Source organism: Pollachius pollachius (genome assembly GCF_949987615.1).
Source record: "Pollachius pollachius genome assembly, chromosome: 19".
Classification (NCBI taxonomy): Eukaryota; Metazoa; Chordata; class Actinopteri; order Gadiformes; family Gadidae; genus Pollachius; species Pollachius pollachius.
This window is the reverse complement of record NC_136952.1, coordinates 4,462,241-4,488,557: the sequence shown is the minus strand read 5'-3', so window position 1 is coordinate 4,488,557 and position 26,317 is coordinate 4,462,241. Positions and strand designations below refer to the sequence as shown.

General features: G+C 48.4%; 1 protein-coding gene across 1 annotated transcript; it reads right to left on the bottom strand.

Annotated features, from left to right (window-relative positions):
• Positions 1-404: 404 nt before the first annotated feature.
• On the bottom strand, positions 405-23,353 carry col1a1b (collagen, type I, alpha 1b). Its single transcript, XM_079756354.1, has 51 exons — positions 23,155-23,353; positions 21,476-21,667; positions 20,780-20,802; positions 20,510-20,539; positions 19,802-19,894; positions 18,790-18,861; positions 18,346-18,390; positions 18,069-18,122; positions 17,537-17,590; positions 17,138-17,191; positions 16,649-16,702; positions 16,496-16,549; positions 16,096-16,140; positions 15,834-15,887; positions 15,607-15,651; positions 15,421-15,474; positions 14,956-15,054; positions 14,667-14,711; positions 14,458-14,556; positions 13,794-13,847; positions 13,567-13,674; positions 13,058-13,111; positions 11,485-11,583; positions 11,315-11,368; positions 11,030-11,128; positions 10,843-10,896; positions 10,682-10,735; positions 10,223-10,276; positions 10,026-10,079; positions 9,413-9,457; positions 9,196-9,294; positions 8,742-8,849; positions 8,026-8,133; positions 7,717-7,770; positions 7,321-7,374; positions 7,101-7,208; positions 6,784-6,837; positions 6,610-6,663; positions 6,331-6,492; positions 5,958-6,065; positions 5,464-5,571; positions 4,910-4,963; positions 4,634-4,741; positions 4,240-4,293; positions 4,009-4,116; positions 3,820-3,873; positions 3,466-3,573; positions 3,043-3,328; positions 1,840-2,030; positions 1,227-1,469; positions 405-962 (listed from the first exon to the last, which is right to left on the bottom strand). The coding sequence occupies exons 1-51, from the start codon at positions 23,234-23,236 to the stop codon at positions 816-818; spliced, it is 4,347 nt and encodes a 1,448-aa protein (XP_079612480.1). The 5' UTR covers positions 23,237-23,353; the 3' UTR covers positions 405-815.
• Positions 23,354-26,317: the final 2,964 nt, after the last annotated feature.

Below are 26,317 nucleotides of genomic sequence, written 5' to 3'. Positions count from 1 at the left end.
TCACTGTTTAGGACCTCTGTCATCGAACCAACACTGAAGAAGAAAACAATCGCACTGCATAGAAAAAAAGATTGTTAATTCAAATCCATTAGCACCAAAGATTCTGCAGGCATTAGTGGCAACATTATGGGAGTGATGTGCTCTCCTATTGAACATCAATATCCGGGCCTCTGAGTGGATAATAGCACCGTGAAATCCCCCCTAGCCTGGGCCAATTGGCTTGTTGTGTAAAATGTACCCCCTTGTATGTTGAAAAGTTCGGGTTGACTTCTAATATGAGGTAGCCATTCAAAATGAACCAAAATGGAGATGACTTTTGTGGTCTTGTTCTGTGGCTGTCTGTCCCGTTGTCTGGGCAGCAGCTAAGTTGTTTCTTTCAGATGTAAAAACAAGAAGACGCCGCACACTTTTTACAATTTATTTAACACCAGAAAATGGTACACATCATTTGTTGTTTTCAATGTCCTTCTGCAGTGGTAAAAAAATGGCAAAAGTCACCTGTGGTTCATCGTGTGGAACTTTTTTGTTTGCTTGGTTTGTTTTTCAAACTCCGGGGGGAAATTTTACACAAGTATATATTATTTTCTTGTTGCCAGAGGAAAAGATTCTTTTAAAGTGTCCTTGTAGTCGGTTTCGGTTGATGTAGCAGTCCCCAACATCAAAAAAATGCTTCTTGTGTTTGAAAAAAAGTCTTCAGTCTAGTAGTTTTTTGACCAATGGCAGCCGAATGAGTTTTGAATGCATAGAAAAAAAGGTTTAGAGATGACCGCTAGAAAAAAAACAACAATTTCATGTCCATATTTCTTTGATTTTTTTTACAAGAAGCAAACGGGGCCAACTTCCACGCCGAATTCCTGATCAGCGGCGCCAACATCCATAGGAGCAATGTCAATGATTGGCAGGCGGGAGGTTTTCGATGTCTTGTAGTCGATGACTGCCTTGCCCCATGAGCCAGTGTGTGACTGTGGAGGGAAAGAGAAACAAACAGAATGAATACATGGCCATATTAAGTCGCTATTTAAATTCGCTCACATACGTGTAAAGAAGCCCCAGTAGAGGCAATCTGGTTTTGTGTGAATCGTGTGTAGAGCAGAATAGAGTGGCGAGTAGAGTATCAGAGTAGAGTAGGAGAGGAGTGTAGTGATCAGAGAGTAGAGCAGCGAGTGTGCGGACAGTAGAGAAGCGAGTGTGTTGAGAGTAGTGCGGTGGAGGGAGTGGAGTCTCACCGTGCAGCCATCCTCGCTGACGGTGTATGTGAATCGGCTGTTTCCCTCGGCTCTGATCTCCACGTCGTTGGAGCCCTGCAGCAGCAGTGCCTTCTTCAGGTTGCCGGTGTTGTCGTCCATGTAGGCCACGCTGTTCTTGCAGTGGTAGGTGACGTTCTGGCTGGCCTGGTTGGACATCAGGCGCATGAAGGTCATCTGGATGTTGACATCCTCCTGGTCAGATCCCTCGGAGCCATACTGGAACTGTGAGAGAGGGAGGGAGAGAGAGAGAGGGAGGGAGGGATGGGTTATTCAAGGGCAAGGCTGGTCTGTTCCCAACGCAATACATTCCAGTTTATGCTCTCGTCGGTCAATTCAAATTTTAACGCAAGCCCTTAATCCGAGTTACAGTCGCAAAGGGCTCCAATGGTCACAATTTCAACCCCTCCACTAACCCTATAGCCCCTCAAAGAGCAAGGGACAAGCCCCTTAGCTATCAAGGATAGATATCGTGGGAAGCCGTTCCAGCTGAAACGCTTTGTGGCCACGGTAGCATTATGTATTATGACGATGTTTGACTTGTTTCAGGCGGTGAATTGCTTAAGGTCGGCCTTGTCCGGGGGGGCTTGTGTACCTGGAATCCACCAGTCATGGACTCGCTGAACCAGACGGGCTTCTTCTCCTTGATGTTCTTGCTCAGGTACCAGTTCTTCATGGGCACGACGGACTTGGCGGGGGCGATGCAGGTCTCGCCAGTCTCCATGTTGCAGTGAACCTTGATGGCATCCAGAGCAGAGCCCTGGTTGGGGTCCACCCAGTACATGCCTGTTCCCAACACAGACCAGCGGCCGTGTTAGAAACACAGACCAGGACAACATTGTACAGGAATGCGAATTCCCTTAGTTCTTCCCAGGTCTGTGATAAATGCGCTATTAGCAGCACCCCAACACCTCACTACTCACTAACTGAATTACTCCTAACTACTCATAGATGGCTGAGCTCCATCCTAACTCCTCATGACGGGCTGAGCTCCATCCTAACTCCTCATGACGAGCTGAGCTCCATCCTATCTCCTCATGACGAGTTGAGCTCCATCCTAACTCCTCATGACTAGCTGAGCTCCATCCTAACTCCTCATGGAGGGCTGAGCTCCATCCTAACTCCTCATGACTAGCTGAGCTCCATCCTAACTACTCAAGACTAGCTGACCTCCATCCTAACTCCTCAAGACTAGCTGAGCTCCATCCTAACTCCTCATGACTAGTTGAGCTCCATCCTAACTCCTCATGACTAGCTGAGCTCCATCCTAACTCCACATGACTAGCTGAGCTCCATCCTAACTCCTCATGACGGGCTGAGCTCCATCCTAACTCCTCAAGACTAGCTGAACTCCATCCTAACTCCTCATGACTAGCTGAGCTCCATCCTAACTCCTCATGGAGGGCTGAGCTCCATCCTAACTCCTCATGACTAGCTGAGCTCCATCCTAACTCCTCATGACGAGCTGAGCTCCATCCTAACTCCTCATGGAGGGCTGAGCTCCATCCTAACTCCTCATGACTAGCTGAGCTCCATCCTAACTCCTCAAGACGAGCTGAGCTCCATCCTAACTCCTCATGGAGGGCTGAGCTCCATCCTAACTCCTCATGGAGGGCTGAGCTCCATCCTAACTCCTCAAGACTAGTTGAGCTCCATCCTAACTCCTCATGGAGGGCTGAGCTCCATCCTAACTCCTCATGGAGGGCTGAGCTCCATCCTAACTCCTCATGGAGGGCTGAGCTCCATCCTAACTCCTCATGGAGGGCTGAGCTCCGTGGGTGCGGGCCGCCCGACGTACCGCTCTTCCACTCGGGGTGGCACATCCTCAGGTCACGGCACATGCGGGCGGGGCTCTTCTGGCTGCCCTCGGGGTCGCGGATGTTCTCGACGGTCTGGGTCAGGGTCTTGAGGGTGGTGTCGACCTCGTTGTCGCGGTCGCGCATCAGGTTGGGGTCGTCGGCGCGGTAGTGGCCACCGCCGCGGTAGGGATCGGGAGCCTTCTCCTGCAGGGGCTGGGCTGGGAAGACCCATCCGCCACCTGGGGCTCCGGCGGGGCCTGGGGCTCCTGGGAGACCGGGAGCACCCTACATCCGGGGTAAAAGAGCACCGAGGTCAACACCACTCTTTTTTTATGTGTGTGTGTGTGTGTGTGTGCCTCTGTACACACAGTGGTGTGCCATGTTTTAAGTCTACAACACTGAGATGTTTGAGCGAGACGTACAGCGGGTCCCATCTCTCCGTTGCGACCGCGGGGTCCAGGGGGTCCGATGGGGCCGGGGAGTCCGTTCATGCCGTCCTTGCCGGGGGCACCGTTTGATCCAGAGGGTCCCTGCGGAGATCAAGAGGTGAGCCGGCTCTGTTCACCCACCCGCACCCGTCTGTTACACACAGCTCCCCCGTGTGTAACAGAACGACACGCAGTGCTTCAGCTCAGCACTGCGGCGAATCCCCCCCTTCTGGCCTCGTGTTATTATGTTATTATCATAAGATGGGTGGAGGTGGTGGGAGGTGATGGAGGTGGTGATGGAGGTCGGTGGGGACAATGTACGGGGGGGGGGGGGGGGGCAGTACTCACTCGGGGTCCAGCGGGTCCGTTCACACCGGCGGGTCCTTGCTCTCCGTGAGATCCCTGCGGGGGACAAAGCGCGATGAGTGACCTGTGGGACTAGCGGCCGGGGCACCAGGAGGACACCTCCACGCCGTCGACCAATAGGAGGAGATGGAGAGCACCGTTGGGCGGGGGGGGGGGGGGGTGTGCACTTACGGCGGGGCCGGGCATTCCCTGCATTCCGGTTAATCCTCTGTGTCCCTTGTGTCCTCTCTCTCCTGCCTCTCCGGACTCTCCCTTGTCTCCGCGGCCGCCAGCAGCGCCCTGTCACCATAGAGAGGGGTCAGCCACTGGGCCTTCGTGCTCAGGGAGCCAGGGATAGTTCGTGTTGTGTGTGTGTGTGTGTGTGTGTGTGTGTGTGCGTGTGTGTGTGCGCGCTATACGTACAGCAGCACCACGGGCACCAGCGGGGCCAGATGGGCCTGAGGGTCCGGCGGGACCCTAGAGGAGGCGGGAGGAGGAAACGTTTTAGTTCATCAGTTATTCTACAGGCAGCCGAACACAACCGCAGGGCCCTGTTTAACCAGCGGCCATCTTGGTTCTAAGAGTTCCACATTCAGTGTTTAGAACCAAGATGGCTGCCGGGTGACTACGGTCCATATGGAAAAGCAGTAGTCAAATTAATAGATTTGTACAACTGTATTTTATTTAATTATGATTTAATTTATCTAATTTATTTTAATTTATTTTAACAGTTTGAAGGTCCCCCATTCGAGACCCTCGGTGCTTTAAAATGAGCTTAAAACAAAAACGGGCTGAAGAAGAAGGCCGTGTTCCTTACGCCCTCTCCGCGGTCTCCGCTCTTTCCAGAGGGTCCGACGGCTCCAGGGGCACCCGGGGCTCCGGGGGCACCAGGCTGTCCGGCGTTACCAGACTCACCGCGGTCTCCCTGAACACACACACGAGGAGAACACACCGCCGGATGAGAGGGAGCAGAGCGGCCAGTACAGTAATATGGATCTGGTCCAGGATCAGATGGTAAAGGTGTGTCTGTGTGTGTGTGTGTGTGTGTGTGTGTGTGTGTGTGTGTGGGGGGGGGGGGGGACAGTGTGCCCACCTTGGGTCCAGCGGGTCCATCGCGACCGGGGGCACCATCGTGACCGGTAGATCCCTGTGGAGCGAACACATCAGAGCTAAGTTAGTTCTTCACCATAGGTCAGGACGTTATGCCGGACCAACACCGAATCAGCCCAAACCTCAACACTATCCAATGTATTTCAACTTTGGTTCATCTGTCACATTGTTGGTGAATAATGTGTTACTACCTCAAGGCTATGCTGTTTAACACATACAAAAAATGCTAATGGCTCATACCATGTCAATATTAGTAAAAGTTGTATTGATATCTCTATAAGGGTTTGGGCTATTTTATGTTTATTTAATTTCATCTCTTGCAAAAGAGCGTTTGATTCTCAATGAGATCGAAATATTGTCTATGTGTACCCTATATTCTCTCTCTCTCTATATATATACTCTATACTCTATGTGTCTGTAAACTCTGCTCATCATAGGACTTCCTCAAACCCAAGTGAATCCTGTTGCTACTTTCACTCATTCCTTTCTGATTCCCAGAACTCAAGACGGTGTCGGGCTCATGAGGTGAACTCTGACCTCGCGACCAGCCTCTCCGTTGGCACCAGTTGCTCCAGGGGGTCCCATGGGGCCAGGGGGTCCACGCTCGCCGAAGGCTCCTGAGGGCCCCTGCTTACCGGGCTCACCCTGATGGGGGTCAAGGCAGACAGAGGTTGGATCACTGAATGGAAGAGAGCAGGACAAGGGCCCGACGGAAAGACTAAACAGTGTAAACATAACATGTTTCGTTTGATGTTTTGCCTAAAGTTACCTTTTAGGCAAACAAAAAACATCTTTACATATTTCTTGGCAAACCTTAGTTGGTGTATCTACAGTCCCCACTACCAAAGGCTTGTTGCTGTGTGTGTTGTGAACGTGTCTATGCCTGAATCACTTAATACAAAGGTTTCATTTTCAGCAGCTTCAGCACAAGTTAAGCCGTTAGCGAGCTCCCCTGGGACTAGCTGATAGCGAGCGGCCCTGGGTCTAGCTGACGAGGCGCCATGCGATGCCCTGAGATGGAAGCTACTCACTCCGGGTCCGGGAATGCCGGGGAATCCACGCTCTCCACGTTGTCCAGACAGACCGAGGATACCACGCTGTCCAGCAATACCCTGGGGTCCGGGAGCACCTGGGGCACCCTGGGACACAGCAACAACACAACACAGCACGGGGTCAACCACAGGAACACCCACAATCACAACACAACACGTCACAACACTGCTGGTACTGATGCTGGTGGTTGTGGTGGTGTTGATGGTGGTGTCGGAGGTGGTGGTGTTGGTGGTAGAGGTGGTGTTGATGGTGGTGGTGGAGGTGGTAGTTTTGGTTATGACGGTGGTGCTGGTGGTGTTGATGGTGCGGGTGGAGGTGGTCGTTTTGGTGGAGTCTTTTTGCAGGACTCACAGCGGGACCATCAGAGCCAGGGGATCCCTTCTCTCCGCCGGGTCCGACGGATCCGACTCCTCCAACCTCACCGGGGCGACCGGCGGGGCCGGTCTCACCGCGACCTCCCTTCTGTCCTTCCTTGCCTCCTGGCCCGGTGGGCCCAGGGAGTCCAGATGCTCCCTGTTAAAGTCAAGGAGAGGGTCCAGGTAAGTGCCGTGTCGAACAAGGCTACATTTCGCTGAAGTCCTGTAGTCTAGGACTAGTAGGGGGTCTAGTGGTAGGAGGACTGAGACTCACAGAGGGGCCAGGGGGTCCCATTCTTCCAGCGGCCCCGGGGAAGCCAGTAGCACCCTACGCAGGCAGAGAAGGAACACAGTGAGCCGACGACAGCCATCTCCATCTCAGTGTTTTGTTGTATTGTGTCGGTTCGCTAACTGCGGTGGTATCCTGATGGGTGGATCCGATACTTACAGGAGATCCAGCACCACCGCGAGATCCTTTAGGTCCGGCGGGTCCAGCGGGTCCCTGTGAAACACCAAGTGCACATGGGTTACGCCACGGAACACGTTGCAGTACCGGCCTCTACCATGCAGGGGCGCTGTTGCGTTGAGCATCTCATTGTTGAGGGATATGTCACTCCGGAAGGCAATGCTTGTTTATCTTTAGCTACTAGACGCTACGGGATAACAGGAGCGATGATGCTACGGGCGAGGCTAACGTAGACTCGGGTCGCATCGTGACGCCGATCGGGCGTTGTCACCATGTAACTATGACAACAGGTGGCCTACCTGAGGTCCAGCAGAACCGACAGGTCCGGAAGAGCCGGGGGCACCAGCGTCTCCCTTGGGTCCGGCCTCTCCAGACTCTCCCTTGGCTCCAGGCTGACCGTTGTTACCCTGGGGTGGGGAACCATGAGCACACATGGTGAGCATGGAAAAGGGCGGCTCTTTGTGATAAATATTCAAATGCAGCGTTCCACGATCGAACGCGGTTAGCCGGGCCACTCACAGGGGGTCCGGCGAATCCAGCGGGTCCAGAGGGACCAGACTCTCCACGCTCGCCCTGTGTGAGGAAGAGGAAGAGGAGGAAGGTGAGGGAGAGGAGAGGTCAGAGGTTAGAGACGCCGAGCGCTGAGCACAGTGCTGGCAACACCAAGACAATAGCTGATCGGCACCGAGCAGAACTGAACAGTACAGAGCAATACTGAACAGTATTGATCGGCACCGAGCAGAACTGAACAGTACTGAGCAATACTTAACAGTATTGATCGGCACCGAGCAGAACTGAACAGTACTGAGCAATACTGAACAGTATTGATCGGCACTGAGCAGAACTGAACAGTATTGATCAGCACTGAGCACAGCAGCTCGGTTTATGTTATAGGGAGGGGGGGGTTATACTTACAGGGGCACCACGGGCTCCGGTGGATCCAGCGGGTCCCACGGCACCACCCTCACCCTGATGAAGAAGAGCAGAGGAGGAGGAGGGCGAGGTGGAGGAGGAAGGTGAATGAGGAGGAGGAGGAGGATTGCTGCTGCATCTACCACAGCTACAGCCTATTGCACCGTAAGCTAGAAATGCTATTACTGCGACATCTACTATACCTACTACTTTAAACAACAATGCTTCCACTATCACTGCTGCTTATGTGACTTCTTCTTCTACCGATGATAAATATTTTTCGTGATGCGGGTGGCGTCCTCTTCGTCTCACCTTCTCTCCCTGACCACCGGGGGGTCCTGGGGGTCCGATAGCTCCAGACATGCCGCGGCCGCCGTCCTTTCCGGCTGCGCCCTCTCCTCCCTTGACTCCGCCGTCTCCCTGGCAACACAAGCCCATCGCATGGGTTAGTGTGCTTTGTTTCCGATTGGGTGTATGGTGGATGCGCATGTGACGTCATACGGGAAGTGCATGTCGCTACGATTTAGCACTGCGTGTCATGTCAATGTCTCCTCCCTGAATTTGAGTTAAATTAGGTTTAGGTCAATTCAACCCAAATGACTAAGTTGAATTCAATTAAAGAGGTACTCCAACGTGAAGACCCATTGAAGGTGAATTGGATGAAATCAATCAAATAGGATCTTTGCCTTTAAAATAGTCTAGTCGTTGCCTAAGGGGGAAAAAGCGTTTCAAGGCCGCCTCATGTCATTTGTTATGTTCAGTGTTTGAACATCACGGGGGCCTCAGAGGCCTAGGTCCCTGCCCTGCCCCAGCTCCTGGTCCTGGGTGACTGGGTGACTGGGTGACAGGGTGACAGGGTGACTGGATGACTGGGTGACTGGGTGACTGGGTGACTGGGTGACTGGGTGACAGGGTGACTGGGTGACTGGGTGACTGGGTGACTGGGTGACTGGATGACTGGGTGTCCGGTGACTGGGTGACTGGGTGACTGGGTGACTGGGTGACTGGGTGTCCGGTGCGTGACTCACTCTTTCTCCCTTGGCTCCGGGCAGGCCAGAGGCACCGCGCTCACCGGGCATTCCCTGCATTCCTGGGGGTCCGTTGCCACCGGGGGCGCCACCGGCACCAGTCTCTCCCTACACACACACACACACACACACACACACACACACACACACACAAGGAAGACAAAAACATTGTAAGTAATGATGGGAGTGCAGTCGAATGGACGGGTTGGATGCACAGGTGGATGACTCATGGCTTGCGGTTTGTGGAACGTGGGCGGGCGCGTACGGGTCAAGTCAAGCCGACCGGACTCCTTTATCATTTGATCGCGGTTATGATCTCAAAGGGCTTCGAAAGCCACAACACATGAGCGAGGGATCCCTCCTTCTAGGGATGAGGCTTGGAGTGTAGCCGGTGCCATAATGGACATCGATAACAGGTCAAAGAAAAACAGTCAATGCTAGTTCCCTAGCGTACCTTAGCTCCATCGTTGCCAGAGGGCCCAGGGGCACCACGGGGCCCAGTCTGTCCAGCGGGGCCGTTGGCTCCACGCTCACCGGGGAAACCACGGTCACCCTGGGGGGGGAAGGAGAAGGACCTCAGTGTCAGGCAAGTGGGGGAAAGTACCGGACAGGGGTAAAAGTGTGACAAAGGAAGTCAAGCAGCCTGCTCATGGACAGGAAGTAGCACTCACTCTGGCTCCAGATGCACCGAAAGGTCCAACCTCACCGGGGGCACCCTGGGGGAGAGAGAGAGAGGGAGAGAGGGAGGGAGAGAGGGAGAGAGGGAGGGAGAGAGGGAGAGAGGGAGAGAGGGAGAGAGGGAGGGAGGGAGGGAGAGAGAGAGGGAGAGAGGGAGAGAGGGAGAGAGAGAGGGAGAGAGGGAGAGAGGGAGGGAGGGAGGGAGAGAGAAAGGGAGGGAGGGAGGGAGAGAGAGAGGGAGAGAGGGAGGGAGGGAGAGAGGGAGAGAGAGGAGGTGAACAACCTAATTCCTTTCCGAGAAGAAGATCAGATGGAGTAGATCCTAAATTAAATTAATTGGTTGTTTAATTTTATGTCACCTGTGCCTCGATAAGACTATGGCTAAGGCTATTATGAATCAGGCTAAAGGCATCAGTGTGTAATCCTACGTGTGCCTTGTATGTAGCTACCTGGCGGCTGAACATGCAGCCATGCATTTCAAGTATTACCATGCGGGAATATTCTAGATTATTACACCAAAAACATAAATCCCTGCAGCTCATGTCATTGGTGGAAGAGGTTCGTCCTCCATGTTGTATCCAGCGGTGGGGGGGAGGGGACACCTACCTGCTCACCAGGCTTGCCAGTCTCACCAGTAGCTCCTTGGAGTCCGGGGAGTCCCTGCATAGTGGATCAGAGGGAGGAGGGATGTGTTTGAGTGGGAGATGCCTCGTTTTATAAGGTGCAATATGAATGAGGTTTATTATTGTCTGTTGAAGATACATTAATGTCCATGTATTCTATATTATTGTAGAGGAACATACCTGGAAGCCAGGGGATCCAGTGGGGCCACCCTCTCCCTTCTCTCCTGCGCCTCCCTAGATATGAGAAGAGGAGGGGAAGAGGAGGCGAGGAGAGGAGGCGAGGAGGTGGAGATGAGGACACAAGGAGGATGAGAAGAGGATATGAGGACATGAAGGACATTCTGACTATGGGTGATATTATAGTGTTGAAAAGCTATCGCTGAGCAACAGTAGTATTTTGGTATTTCAGGCTGACTTTGGTGCTGATGAGAGTCAAAGCCATGGTTCCAAAAAATGTCAAAAACTCGATACGTTGATCGGATTGATTGTTTTTTTGATGTGTTGTTCAGTGGATTAAGTGATTGATGATCTATTCATTGATATGTTACGTGGTTGATTGGTGGACTACTTGATGGGTCGATTCATCGATCGATTGGTTACTTGATAATGAATTCAACTATTGATTTGGGTGGTACTCACGGCTGGGCCAGAGGGTCCGGGTGCTCCAACATCTCCGTCTTTGCCGGGGGCACCCTGAGGAGAAACACATCCCGTTTGAGCCCTGGTCCTCGCATTGAAGGGTCCATGTTGAACCTTCTAGGGTGAGGGGGGGTGGTGGTGAATCAGCAGGTCATACTTACAACAGCGCCGGTGTTTCCAGCAGCTCCACGCTCACCAGGCTTGCCAGGCTCACCCTAGGACGAGAAAGCAGAGGTTTAGACCTTCCATGCTTGTGTCACCAGGTAAAACATAAAGTTTCTGATCCAAAAACTAAAATATTTAGAGGTTTAGAAAATACGAAAGCTATCCAGTTATTTGGGGACTCACTGTGGTTCCCTTGGCTCCAGGGAATCCCATGACTCCGGGCTGACCTCTGGACCCAGCAGGTCCAGCACCGCCAGAGCGACCATCTTGTCCGGGGGCACCCTAGAGAGACAGCATGAGGATGAGAGGTCAGGCAGAGCTCAGCCTTGATCTCACAGGTCTTTAGCCTTGATCTCACAGGTCTTAGCCCATGAGGGACACCGTGAGAAGTGCAGCTTGTTTTGTTTTAATATATTTTCTGCAAGGAAATCTGTTCACTTGATGGAAAATGGTGGAACAGGAACTTACAGCGGGTCCAGTTTTGCCGTCGGGTCCAGGGCTGCCTGGGCTACCAGTCACTCCCTAGGAGGGGAAAACAAAACAAAAGACCTGTTGTAAACCTTTCACAACAAAAAACACCTCATATGTTTCTGTAGCTCAATAGATGAGGACTTCGGTAGTTGAGGTGTGAAACCCACCTTGGATCCGGTCACACCGGGCTCACCGGGACGGCCAGACTCTCCAGTTGCTCCTTGGGGTCCCAGGGGTCCGTTGGATCCACGCTCACCAGGTGCTCCCTGTCAATCAACCACACAGTCAGCTAGGGCCAGGACCACAGTCAGGTAGGGCCAGGACCACAGTCAGCTAGGGCCAGGACCACAGTCAGGTAGGGCCAGGACCACAGTCAGGTAGGGCCAGGACCACAGTCAGGTAGGGCTAGGACCACAGTCAGGTAGGGCCAGGACCACAGTCAGGTAGGGCCAGGACCACAGTCAGGTAGGGCTAGGACCACAGTCAGGTAGGGCCAGGACCACAGTCAGGTAGGGCCAGGACCACAGTCAGGTAGGGCCAGGACCACAGTCAGCTAGGGCCAGGACCACAGTCAGGTAGGGCCAGGACCACAGTCAGGTAGGGCCAGGACCACAGTCAGCTAGGGCTAGGACCACAGTCAGGTAGGGCCAGGACCACAGTCAGCTAGGGCTAGGACCACAGTCAGGTAGGGCCAGGACCACAGTCAGCTAGGGCTAGGACCACAGTCAGGTAGGGCTAGGACCACAGTCAGCTAGGGCCAGGACCACAGTCAGGTAGGGCTATGTATCCCAGTCAGGTAGAACTAGCTATTACAGTCAGGTAGGACTAGGTATTACAGTCAGGTAGGACTAAGTATTACAGTCAGGTAGAGCTAGGTATTACAGTCAGCTAGGGCTAAGTAATTCAGTCAGGCAGGGCTAGGTATTACAGTCAGGTAGGACTAAGTATTACAGTCAGCTAGGGCTAGCTATTACAGTCAGCTAGGGCTAAGTAATTCAGTCAGGTAGAGCTAGGTATCACATTCAGGTAGGACTAGGTATTACAGTGAGGTAGGCCTAGGTGTTACTGTTCAAGTTTGAACATGATGATGTTGATGAAGGCTAATCATATTTATTTTTTTACTTTTTAAACTACTAATGGTGAGGCTCAGGAGCAGTTATGGGATGGGCGTGGTTATCAAGTCGAGGATTGAGGCCCTCTAGCTGTTAATGATTGTCCTTTTAATGTTATAAATGGATTTCTTCCACTTCCACAATGAACGTCCTTGTGTTTGACAGGGGCTGTATGAATACACTTGCCATGCCTATACATGACCATACAACCCCAATGAAGGTCAAGGTAATTTTGGGTCACTGAGAAGTGCTCTAGCACTGTTCACATTTCAAATGCTATGATGATATTTAGCTTTTATCCAAAGCATCTTAGTAAGGGTGCCCTTATGCAGAAGTAAGGGTGCTTATAGGTAGGTACCCTGGGGGTGTAAAGTATTGATCCTAGGGCTCAGGGCCTAACTGGACAACCTTTCCACAATGCTGACCAGTTTCCAGATCATATAATTACAATAATACTGCAGAACCAATACATTGTGCACAGTTCTGGAATACCCTGACAGCATCAACGTTAAGACTAATGAGGGCTGAAGATGTTTACTAGGCGCTACATGGGGTCAACAGGATAATGATCTGAAGATTACAACATTATTGAGTCCTGCAGAGGACCTTAGCACACGTAGAAACTCACCTTGCCGCCAGCGCCTCCATCAGTTCCGGGCAAACCGCGAGATCCGGGGGGTCCCTAAAGGGACACGCAAAAACACACACACACATTTAGACTTTTCATTACATGACCCATTAGACCAGTTCAGTGTGCCCTATGAACAAACTTTTAACTCGCCGGAATTTGGTCGCCCTTTCTCTCTGCACCTTGTAAGGCGAACCTATCTCCACCTGGATCGCTACCCATAGTTTAAGAATTGCTCATGTAGCTCAAGGCTACTGGCAGAAATCCCCTTGGGAATTGTGAATGCTTTGGACAAGCGGGACCAGTCTAATCGCGGGAAAATCAGTTGTCTTGTGATGGAATGTGAAAGCAGATTTGAAGATTTTTTTTTATCCGGAAATACTGCTGATGTTCCAAGATGGCGTCCTGCTAAGCACTGCACTAAGACAAAGGGGGTTGTGGGCGGGGGGGGGGGGGTCTGAGAACAGAGTTGCTCGTGTGTAATGTAGGAGGGGGGGGCAGTAACGTACACGCTCGCCGGGGGGTCCACGGGGTCCGCCAACGCCGGGCTCACCACGGCCTCCTCTCTTTCCCTCCTCGCCGGAAGGTCCAGCAAGTCCCTGCACTCCGACGGGTCCCTGGGGAAGAGCAGCACAGAGTGATATTGATGCTGTCCAGTCGACCTACAGGTGAGCTCACTCTGAGGCCACAGGTAGGCAAAAGGAAACGGGAGGAAAAGAGACCACTGGTCACTTACGGTCTCTCCCTTCACACCTGGCTCTCCCTTGGGTCCGGGGGCTCCGGTCTCACCCTGGGAGAGAACAAACACACACACACACACACACGAACGATGAATGAATTGCGATTCCTTCACCAATTCATTGGACTACTGAGGGTTTAACAGGTGTTTATCCAGCAGTATCTTCTAACAGGATCTACTGTGTATCTAGTAGGATCTACTGTGTATCTAACAGCATATACTGTGTATTTAGTAGGCTCTACTGTGTATCTAAAAGGCTCTACTGAGTGTTTAACAGGTGTTCATATCTAGCAGTATAGTGTGTTGAACACCTGTGTCCTAAAAAGTATCTTCTGATTGTTTAACACCTGTGTTTTGGATTGTATCCAATGAGTGTTTAACAGGTGTTTAACAGGAGTTTATCCAACAGTCTATCCAGCAGCATCTCCTGTGTTTAACAGGAGTTTATCCAGCAGTCTATCCAACAGCATCTCCTGTGTTTAACAGGTGTTTAACAGGTGTTTATCCAGCAGTCTATCCAGCAGTATCTACTGAGTGTTTAACAGGAGTTTAACAGGTGTTCAACAGGAGTTTATCCAGCAGTCTATCCAGCAGCATCTCCTGTGTTTAACAGGAGTTTAACAGGTGTTTATCCAGCAGCATCTCCAGAGTGTTTACTCACATTGTTTCCCTTGGGTCCGGGTGCACCGAGACCTCCCTGAGCTCCAGCGGGTCCACGGGTTCCGGGGTAGCCGGGGGCTCCAGCGATACCACTGGGACCCTGCAGAAGGCCCGGGCGTGTTACTCAGAGACAGACGGGGGCATTCGGTACAGAGGACCATCGTCTGATGACCAAACCATGTGTTCATGCTGATTGTTTCTGATACTTACAACAGATCCCTTGGCACCAGGAGCACCATCGCTACCGGGGTTTCCCTGTTCGGAAATGAGCGGGTAAATACAAAAACACAAAACACTAATGTTGTCCAAATCTCCTCTACAAACAGCTCGATAACGGTGTTTACGTTGTTCTTTATTATTCGTGTGTGACGATTGGGTTTTTCACATATAATGTCTCCATTTCCCCCTTTGGGATCAGTATATCTGTCTATCAAGGATCTAATTGGTCCATTGGGTGTTTTCCGAGAGGAACCAATCGGAGGTCCTCGTTGGTACTCACAGCGCCTCCAGCGGCCCCAGCGGGGCCGGGGTTCCCAGCCTCACCACGGGCTCCCTGGGGTCCCTCGTTACCGCGTCCGCCCTGGGGTCCAGTCTCTCCCTGGGGGGGGCCAAGCAGAAGGGGTTAGAGAAGCACGCCTCACTCACCGTGTGTGTGTGTGTGTGTGTGTGTGTGTGTGTGTAATTATTGGGGTTTGGATTAAGCTTCAGTTGTGTTCTCGTGGTTGTGATGCAGAAAGTTTGTAGTGAATACTGAATTGTTATCATTATTGTGCGTTGCTGTTTATTCTGTCTTTCTCAGGTGAGCGTGAAATGGGTCCCAGACAGGTGGAACCAGGAGGAATAAACCCCCATACCCCTGAATGAAGCTCCTCGTGTCTTTACAGAGGTCAGTCCTCGTCTCCATGGTGATTGTGGTCGGGTGTGGCGAGGGGAGTGGGGTTGGGGTGTCTATGGGGACTCTCACCTTGATTCCAGCACCGCCGGGGAAGCCAGGGGGGCCAGCAGATCCGGTGGGGCCCTACGAGACGACAAACAAACAAACAAGCGTCTCGAAACTCTGTCCTCCAATGAGACACCAGGAAATAAAACCATGATCAATCAATATTCGGACAGGGTGTGAATGCTGATCATTCTGATCAATTATACTCACAGGAGGTCCGGAGGGTCCGCCGTTGCCATCATTACCGCGAGCACCCTGCAGAAGTAGAAGAAGAAGAGGGAAGTGGGTCAGGATTTGTTGACATTTATCAACAACACACCCTTTTGGGGAGGCCATCTTGAAACCAAAGGACCGTGGGAAACTCGTGCATTGTTGTGCAGATTATCTCAGGGGATTTTGACGGTTGCTACGTGATGGATGCAGGGGGCCAGACTTACAGATGGGCCAGGGGGTCCAGGGCGACCTCTCTCACCGGGAAGACCACGAGCTCCCTATGAGAGAGGGAGAGAGAGAGAGAGAGAGAGAGAGAGAGAGAGAGAGAGAGACCATGTCAGAGGGAAGGTTCATGACATCTAATATTATCCCTTCATCGTACATATTGAATCTCAATCTGGATGTGGTTGTGAATGAATATCGAATCAAATCAAAACTTTATTTATAGTGCTTTGCATGCGAGGCAAGACTGAGATAAAGACTCACCATGGCGCCGGGGATACCGTTCTCGCCAGAGGCTCCTCCCTCTCCCTGTAGGACACACACAGAAGAGGAGGAAGAGGAAGAAGAAGAACAGAGTGATTCTTCAGCAGTGTTTCCACTTCATAATGACATTTTATTTATATTTATACCAATTGTATTTAACTAGAGGAAATAAAAGATGAGATCAAAGATCATTTGCCAAGAGGTCCCTGGTCGTCCAGCAGCAGAAGTCAACAACATCAAGTGTCAGACCGACAACAACAAACTTTACAATACCATCACATCTGCATCTATTTTAAATCAAACGTAAAGACATTCCCTGTCACTAGGGTCAGCGAGTCAAGCCCAGACCGATTGCAGAACCCGGCAGGGTCTTTATGCTCCAGGGTTCCCTGCCTCATACCTTGGGCCCGGCGGGTCCAGCGTCTCCCTTAGCTCCATCCAGACCGCTGAATCCCTGCAGGAAGAGGAAGGAGAGACGGGGTTAGACGAGGGGTCGGTCGGAGAGGAGCAGAGGCTGACGTCTGGCATGCCGTGCGCTGGGGTCAACACTCACTCTGTGTCCCTTGATGCCGGGAAGTCCGGGAGTTCCGGGGTATCCACGGGTTCCCTGGAGAAGAGGAAGAGGAAGAAGAGGGAGGAGATGATGAAGATATGTCCTATAATAATAATAATAATAATGCTAGGAGCTAATATTTCCTTAAGATAAGATCACTATATTTTTAACATGAGTCATTTATAATGTGTGTTAATAATAAATTGTACCTTTATTTGTCATTTTCTACTGTCTTTTATATTGAAATTAATTTGCATTGTTCTGTTAATGATATGACCCAAAATGTATGAGTAAAATACCTATCTATCTATCTATCTATCTATCTATCTATGTATCTATCTATCTAGCAATTATTTTCTTAATATACATCTAAAATACAATCAGCAGAACACCCTATTCTCTGGGATGGCCGACAGCCATAGCAAGATTGAGGCAGACATCACTTCTGGTTCCTGACTCTTATTTTGACACGGGGCCAGGGCTGCTCACCTGGGGGCCGGCAGGTCCACGCTCACCTGGGCGACCAGGCTTGCCGGGCTCACCCTGTTGGACACACACACACACACACACACACACACACACACACACACACACACACACACACACGGTTAGAAACAGAGTAGCATTTGCCAGCCAACCTGCTAAGGCTGGCTGGATTTGTTTTGTGACACTGTTTATTAACCAACAAAATAAAGTTATTTCTAGCAGTAAAAAGTCAGAATGACATGAGAGAGACATAGAGGAATAAGAAAGCACATTATATATATAAACATGTAAAACAAGACAAGATAGCACAAGAGAATATAACAAAGGAATATGAATGTAAGATATGAAAACATAAGAGAGAGACATGTTACGACAGGAGATGGTTGTTAACAAATCTCTCACATCATCTCCATTCTTTCCAGGGGGGCCGGCAGCTCCACGGGATCCCATGGGGCCCTGGAGAAAACAAACACAACATGACGCTATAGTACACACAGTAACACAACTACAATTACAATCACAACTACACTGTCATTATGCTGCTTCCTATTTATAACGTCTTAGATGGAGTTGTAAGGCGCACATTCTGCATTCATTCTGTACTCGCGTGTGTGTGTGTGTGTGTGTGAGAGTGTGTGGACGTGTGTGTGTGTATCAGTGGGTCACTAGGACAGGAAGTAAAGGAGAGACAAGGAAGTAACCCCTGATGTAAAGACAACACATGTACACTGTTTCTACAGTATATTCATTTCTACAATGCACACACACAAAGACACACACACACACACACACACACACACACACACGTAAACACGTGTAAGTGCGCAAAACATACTAAATCTGCCATTGTGTGACAGGACTGTGTTGAAAGTCGACCTAGTGTAGACATAGGTTGATGAGAGGCATCGATACGCATGAATACATTAATACTTACAGATGCACCAGGCTCTCCAGGCTCGCCTGCGGGTCCAGTGAAACCCTGAGGACCCTGTTGGTTCAAAAGAGGGAGAGAAAGAGAGAGACAGACAGAGAGACGGAGAGATTTAGCAAGAGTCAAAAGGTCTGTGTCTATGATCTAGTGGTTCAAAGCAATTATGATATCTGAACAACCCCTTCGACCCATCTTGTCAGGAGGAAACGGTTGCTAAACATAAAAATGTGTTGTTATTGTTGTTGTTGACCAGGATCTAAAATGGTGTCAGAATACTCACGCTAGATCCGGAGGAGCCGGGGGTACCACGGCTACCCATAGGACCCTGAAAACGAAGAGAGTCAAAGATCAGATCACCCCTTTCTTCAGCTCACATCTTAACACACATTGACTGTTGAAGTGATAAGCTATCAGTAACGGTGTAACCGAAAGCATGAAATATACCTGTGCTATTAACAACTGTGACCAGTAGGGAAATGGACAATTCAAGCAACTTCCTCATGCTAATACACTAAAAGATGGCCTTATGCACCTCGCAGCCATATTGGTTCCACCTCGGTTCTAAACGCCAAAGATGGCCGCCTATGGCAGCCATCTTCAAACCAAGATGACCGCCATAGGGGACTCAGGCCAATGTTGCCAGTATTGTCACGGTATCATTTTGCATCTGAGTGCTGGCGTATAACCTAGTGTAGTTTAACAGCAGCGTGTGCCGACTTCGTACCATGGGGCCAGGGGCTGTAATACCGCCGCCAGATTTGGTGTGGTCAGGGTAGCTCATTTGAGGAGAGAGGTTCTGTCAACAGAGGAGGAAAGAGTCATCCATTAGAACATAGTTCAATATATATCAAGTTTAGTGTGTAAATATACATGTGTATATATATCAAAATATTAAAATCAATAATATTAATCATTGACCCAGATTATTGTTATGTGTTCTTGGCTACAAGACATAGTGGCAATTTAATTTAATAACATTGAGTAAGAACTCTAATCCAAAATGCTGATTTCTACTATAAAATCAATATTGTGCAAGCTAGGTTAAGTGCATTGTTCACTAGCTCTGTTTTATTTCACCAGAAACGATGCAAAGAGAGGGGCCATCAACCTTGAATCAGAGTATCTTCTCACAAGGTCTAGGCTCTGTCCACACTACCAGTACTGAATCTGTCTGGAACAATGTTCTCAGTGTCTTAACGCTATATCAAACATCATCTCATCTATAGCTATCTGATGAGTTAGATGTGACCAAAGACTAGAATTATTGGTTTAATTTTTAAGGTTAATCTGAAAACTCCCATGTAACATGGCATATATCCTGACTGAAATGGATTGCTCTTCCATACTACAGAAATTCTACCCAGGATTGTAAACAGTGTGCTAAACCAAAACAGGTGGTTCGGGAAATCAACAATCACACTGTTATCTTCTGTTATTTAGCATTCAACCGTCACCCTGTATTCTGTCCTGTACCCTTTCCATCCAGTCTTTGCAACGCATCATGGGTAATTTGTCATTTCGGGTTTCCCCTGCAAGGGACGTTCGTTATTCGCTACATTTGGGCCGTCCCGTGACATGTGTGTGTAAAGATCCCCTCTCACACGCTACGCCAATATTAGATTCCATTCCCAGTCCACCACGTCAGAAACAACCCCAAAATGGCCGCCGCCGGAGGCCAAAGTTTGGAGAGAATTCCGACATGGGTCATGTGATGTCTGGAGGTGCGGCAGACTTACTCCGCCAAGGCCAGGGGGTCCGGGAGGGCCAGGGGGTCCGGGAGGGCCATCCACACCGGGCATGCCATCGTTACCGGGGGCACCAGGGGGACCCTGCAGCAAACAAAACAGGGGACAGAGAGCCTTAATAGACGGGAGTCGTCGGCGGTCGGGCCCCTGGTCGGGGGCCTTGATGGGGGCTCGATGGGGCTGTTGTTTGTATGGTGGATGGTCTCATGGTTGATACGAGGTGATGATGGTACATTACAACACACTGGCTGTCAGTTCTGTCTGTGTTTGTGGTATGATGACACTGGTTTAACATAGCAGTGGTTGGACATAGCAGGTCTGTCTCTGGTCACATTCGTGGAGTGCTGTTGTTCGAGCTCGGATTAAATATCACCCGCTGGAATTTGCAAATCTGTCGAAGTAGTGAGTTTGTGTGTTCTATGTTCTTTCTAAATGTTTGAGATTACAATTGCTTGTAATCTCCTTGAACTCAATTTCTTCCTGAAAATTTTGGAATTTGAGGTCAAAGTTCACCTAGGGAATCATGTCATTTGATTGTGAATCGGTGCAAAAATATATTTTGCATTGTGTGCTTTTAAAATTGATGTGCTGTCCACGCAGGGCCCTGTCTATAAACAATGATCCACATCCATGACTAGGTGATGAAGACTTCACTGGGTTGCACGTGATTTGAAACAGAAATGAGAAACAGATACATACCCTATCTCCAGCATCACCAGGTTGTAAGGGCTACGGAGAGCAGAAGAACAGTTAGGCTTTACTGCCACCTTTCTCATTGTTTACATAATGTCAGCCATTTTGAACCATGGATGTAGAATCATCAACAACATACAAGGGTTCGGTTTAGAGCCAAACAAGGTTTGTTTAGGAAATGAGCAAGACAGAACACAAACGGACAACCTATTGTCCAATTTAGGACAAGAAATGTAACACATTTCCTTCAATTTCAGTAAATAAAAGCATAGCTACCTGGTAGGTGGGCACCTGGACACCTATAGCAATAGAGGAGAATATGTATTATATACCCAGAGGAACTGAAAACCATGACTTAAAATATATTATATGCAATGTGTAGCCTAATGTCTAGACTACACATTGTAGCCTAGACATGTATAAAATATTTTTTAAGGGATATTTTCCTCTGTGGATGTTTTTCTTCTGTTTGTGTTTAAGGGTCAACTATAAACATTTAACTATAACTATATTTAACTCTGGTATCACAATAATGTCTGCAGACAAGTAGAATGTGGAAAAATAATAAAGGACTTTCCATTGGCAACAAGTAGACCTTTATCCCCCTCTAATAAACTGCTGTAATTATAGTGATCTCAGGTTGGAATCTTAAACGTATCCATGGAGTAGGCGTAATCCATCAATGAAAAGAATCAATTACATTGAGGAAAACACAGCGTTATTCCAAAAAGATTCGTTGTTGGATTCAAATCCTCAAGCAAGTGGTCGTAGGCTTAGGGCCTAAAAATCCAAGTCAGGGCCAGCAAGCATATCGACCTGCGGCAGCATTGATGCGTAAAGCCCACTGAATGAGGTGCCTGGTGAGTCAACACATTCCCCGGCACTAGATGGCGCCAGAATGTGATGTAAAAAAGAAACCTGAACTAAAGTTGAAGAAATGCTGTCAAGGTAGTGGAAGGAGCGGGGGTGTACCATCGTCGGGGCAGATAGGGCAGCACTCTCCGTCGGGAATGATTGGGTCGTCGCAGTCAGACGAATCCTCGCAGATCACTTCGTCGCACAGGGGTGCTCCGTTGTCACACACGCAGATCCGGCATGGCTCTGGCTTCCAGACATCCTTGTCGTTGTACAGCTGTCCGTCCGTTCGGCAGCTACCCAGTGGGCCTGACGAGGTAGGAAGAGAGAGGGATTGTTTTTGACGTTGCAATAACATGAAAGGGAATTGTCACTGAGGGAAATTGAAAAGGTCTGCAGCCCGTTGCCTAAACCGCGTACCATAAACTCACACAGTAGCCATGCTTGGGAACTGTTGTGTCCCCAAAACACAACACACAAGTCTCAACTCGTTTTTATTCTACACCTTAACGCAAGCAGGTCTGAGGTCCCTTAAAGTAAGGCTGTCCCACGTTCAAGCTAAAAACTAGATAGAAATGCAATGATGAGTAAAAAAAGGACAATAATTATAACAACAGCAATATTAAAATAGGAGCATTTAGTTAGTAGCTGTAGTAACAGTTTAATGTGGCAGAGGGCTGACCTTTAAACTGCACCAACTAATGGAGTTGTGGTTATTTGTTATGGCCTGCATCATCAATAAACATCTACGTTCGATTTTCCCCCTGAGTAAAATAAACCAAATACGTCCCCAGTGTCCATGGTTTGCGTGTACGCGTCTATTGACAATAGTCTGAAAAGCGTCGAAATGGTGAATGAATCAGGTGTGCTTTTGAACCGTTGGTCTGTAAGGGGCTTCGTCCTGTTAATTAGTGGGTGCTGTGACATGTTCAGCCACATCGGGGCGCTGATGGCCCGTGAACGCCTCCCGAAACACACCCTTCGCCGCGGTGATTAATTGACGTCTAGACAAATTGAACTCGACGTCAGAGTTCCAGCAATTTTCCATTGTCCTTCGAATAACTAATATTATGTACAGTAACAAGTATTAACTGAGGTAAACTCGATGATTTGAAGGAACTTCAGCATAAGGAAGTGTTATAATTGAACAATCGATCGATGGAAAATGATTGGTAAAAATACAATGATAATTTATTTTTGCTTTAGTTAATAACATATTCGTTTTATTTAGTTTGTAAAGTTTAAATAATATGTAACACAGTTATTAGACATTCGATACCAGATACTGCTGGCAACGTTGGAGTTTTTCCATGCTGGTGGTTAATGATCTCAACCTTAAAAGAATAAAACTTGTTTTAAATAGAATAATAGCTATTTATCATCAGTATAATAGTAGTATTATGTTCCTTTTATTTTTTTCCAAGAGTTGGATTTTATATAAACTTGAGCCGATGGGTTGTGCATCCCAAAAAAAAGGGTCTGATGGTATTCGGGTGGTTCTTGAGTATCCAATAACTCCAAAGAGAAACTTTGATTTGGGCTACGACATCATACAACAGTTGGAAAGGGAGCAGTTCTCCCTTTCCAGCAGAGTATGCGTCTAATGTTACGGTGATATCACTGAGAAACCGCTGTCCAACCATTGCGTAAAGTGAGCCCACTTGGAGAGGGATCGTCTCTCGCAGAGCTCTATCACTTCCAGACAACAGAAACCCCGCTCAGCATCCTCCTCCACCTCAGCCTTCCATCCCACAAAATTCCAATCCCATCAAGGTTGCAAAGTTAGTCGGACTCACCTTCACCCTCGTCCTGACCCCTGACCAAAAGCACTGTTGCGCTGAGCAACAGCGCTAACCGAATATCCACAAAGCTGAACATGTCTAAATATTAGACATGTAGACTCTTTGAGGCAAGGGGAATCCTGTTTTTTCCTCAGACGCCACTCATACAAATTCCAGTCCGGTCTGTGTAACTCCAATCCAGACCCTAGCAGAAACTCCCTACTGCCTAAACAAATGAGAAAGCATGGCTTTTATATGCCAAGGCTTTTGGGGAGGTCCCGGGAACGAGCAGATAAGTTCAACATGTCCAAGTGCTAGTCCCTCCTTCTCCATCCAACGGGGCCGCCTTAAAAAGCCTTTGAAACAAGTTCACGTTTTAATCTCTGTATCGGGACACCAGTGCACCGGACAGGCTGCCTCTGGATGCGCCTTATCATCCGGGCTGGCGGTGGATTTTCTTAACTTTAGTCACTTTTTTGGGTGGTTGTAAACGCGTTGCTCTCATCGCGTTGGTTTTATAACACTAGGAGTTCGTTTGAAGCGTTGTGTTGGACAATGGATCAGGCACAGTTGGCTTGGGTCGTTTGCGTTGCGCTTTTTGGGTTTATTGAGAAAGTAGCGTTTTGTAATAATGTACCCTAGCATTGTGTACTGAGTACTTTTTGATTTCGGAGTTAACTTGTTTTAATGTTCTGACTATGCTCACATAACTATGTAACGACTACACAACCATGAAGCCATGGTCGAGCTAAAGGTAGCATGTTCAGTTTTATAGGGATTTAAGCATGGGCGTTCATATAATGTTTGTTCTGGGTACGATTAAACACAGTTTAAGGGAGATTGTTTTTGGATTGACTGCCTTGCTGTCAGAGCCTTGGTATGATAGAACTGATGAGCCTGTATGAGGATCTGAAAACACTTCTTCCTGAAACGTGTCAATATGCTTATCCAATAAATAAGACAATTTTTAATAATTTCTTGCCAACATGTTCTGTACTGTAAAACCAGCCTACCTGAGCCATGAAAAGCACATCAGGTGTGATTATGAAGAGGCCAAGTTTACAGAAGCATGGGTCTTTCTTCAATCATAAAGTCATGTTAGGCCGGCCCCACATTGATCCTTTGATTCTCCCATTGTTTCTGAAAGTGGTGTCACCGAGCACACTATACTGGAATAAACATCCACTATGAAACTGTACTTTACTGTACAAACAGCGATATTTAGTTTTAACTTCTTCTGACAAATGTGCTTCTTGTAAGTTGCTTTTGATAAAAGCATCTGCTAAACCCCCTACGTGTTAACGCCCTAAGTGTAAATGTAATGTAAATGAAACAAACGCTTGAGCAAAATACAAGCGATCTGACTTTTAACAGTCTGAGAACATGCACTCAAATCCTTTGTTGGATCTGACACTCAGCCACCAAGCTGAAAGTTCCTGCTATCTCTATGGTGTTGGAGAGCAGGATAAAAAGAGAGAGATGTAGAGAGAGAGAGAGAGAGAGAGAGAGAGAGAGAGAGAGAGGGGGGGGGGGGGGGGGAGAGAGAGAGAGAGAGAGAGAGAGAGAGAGAGAGAGAGAAGTTGGCAGGTTCTCAAAGCCCTCTGGTTGCGTTGTGGACACGTTGCAGTCTCCATGTATCGTAGCCCCGTCTGACCTGGGTTTGATTCTCACTCAGCCTCCATGTATCGTAGCCCCGTCTGACCTGGGTTTGATTCTCACCCAGCCTCCCAAGACTTCAGCACGTTCAGAAAAGTACGTAAGTTGTTGTAATAGTAGCAGTGCTAGTGCTGGTACTAGTCATTTTAGTAGTAGTAGTAGCAGTAGTAGCAGTGATAGTATAATTATTAGTAGTAATAAGCAAGGTATTAGAACACAATATTATAATAAGATGAATTAAAACCGAAAAGGAAAGTAGAAAAGGGTTAGTCTGGTTAAAATAACGCAAAGAGGTCTATCGTTAGATGACTGAGAGACTATAGTTCAGATAGGGTCAGATAAAAGTAGTCTATTACACCATTCATGCACAGATGTCAGCTAGGGACCAAGAATGATGGATCCCAGTCTGATCACCAATAAACGCAGCATGCCACCTTGCTAAACTAACTTGAGGCTCTGAAAGACTTGAAGAGGTAAGGTGTGTATGATCCAGGGGGGAACTCAGGTCAGACCAATGCTGTGTTTCTGATGCAAAGCCTCTGCATACACCTGGGTAAAGATGAATGCATGGAACACACTGTGTTGTTTATGACTACACTTTGACCTCTCTTCATGCAACGTGTAAGCGACCCGCCGTGTCAAGATCCTGCAACACACCTTCTGTAATCTCTCAGCGGAAGTGTCCATTTTGAATGTAAAGTGTTAACAGGGAGGGGACCTTAATGGCTTCCATCGTGCGGTTCGCGGTGGTGTCCAATGGAAGGCAGGTCTTTTCTGTTGGTTGTGTGTCTAATGAAAGTCAGCTGAATCACTTAAACACCTGCTGCCGGCCAGACGTGTAGCTGGCAGTCTGCGTGGTGGTGCCACTCCGTTCCACTGGTTTTCCTCAATCACCTCCTATAGGCCGGTGCATCGAGGCCAGCTAGGTCAGATGTAAGGGCATTGCCTCATAGTGAGTCACAAGCAGAAAATAAAATAATGATATAAAATGTTCTCTTGCTCTCTCTCTCTCTCTCTCTCTCTCTCTCTCTCTCTCTCTCTCTCTCTCTCTCTCTCGTATGCTTATTTACTAAGCATCTCGTGTAGTGTTTCTTGTAGAAATGTATATATTCTAGTGCTGCACGATTAATTGAATTGCAATCGCAATCGCGATATCAGCCTTTGCGATTGTATAACCGCAAAAGGCTGCGATTTAATAATTATTATTATTATTATTTATTTTTTTGTATTTTCTTATTTATTTTATTTAGTTGTTCTATTGAGAAAACCTAACAAGTTTGCACAGCAGAAATGCCTTTATTTTGAAAAAGATCTTTTTTTATCATTTATTTGATTTTGTAAAATATTGTTATTTTGAAAACAGTAGTGTACAATTTTTTGTTTTTGTACTTTTTATGCTAATTTAAGTTTGTATGTTTGAGTTGAGAAAGAAACATTTTAAAATTATCAGTAATCTGTGTGCATTTTCCTTGATAACCAAGCAAGTAGACTGACACCATTTCTTTATTATATCACAATCGCG

What these genes read in the sequence shown, in the direction of transcription:
- col1a1b (XM_079756354.1), bottom strand. Translation starts at nt 23,236, where the DNA reads ATGTTCAGCTTTGTGGATATTCGGTTAGCGCTGTTGCTCAGCGCAACA. An exon ending in TCCAGGTGCCCACCTACCAG is followed by an intron (nt 20,540 to 20,779) that starts GTAGCTATGCTT and finishes TGCTCTCCGTAG; the next exon opens with CCCTTACAACCTGGTGATGC. An exon ending in GTGGACCTGCCGGCCCCCAG is followed by an intron (nt 16,703 to 17,137) that starts GTGAGCAGCCCT and finishes CCTCTTCTCCAG; the next exon opens with GGAACCCGTGGATACCCCGG.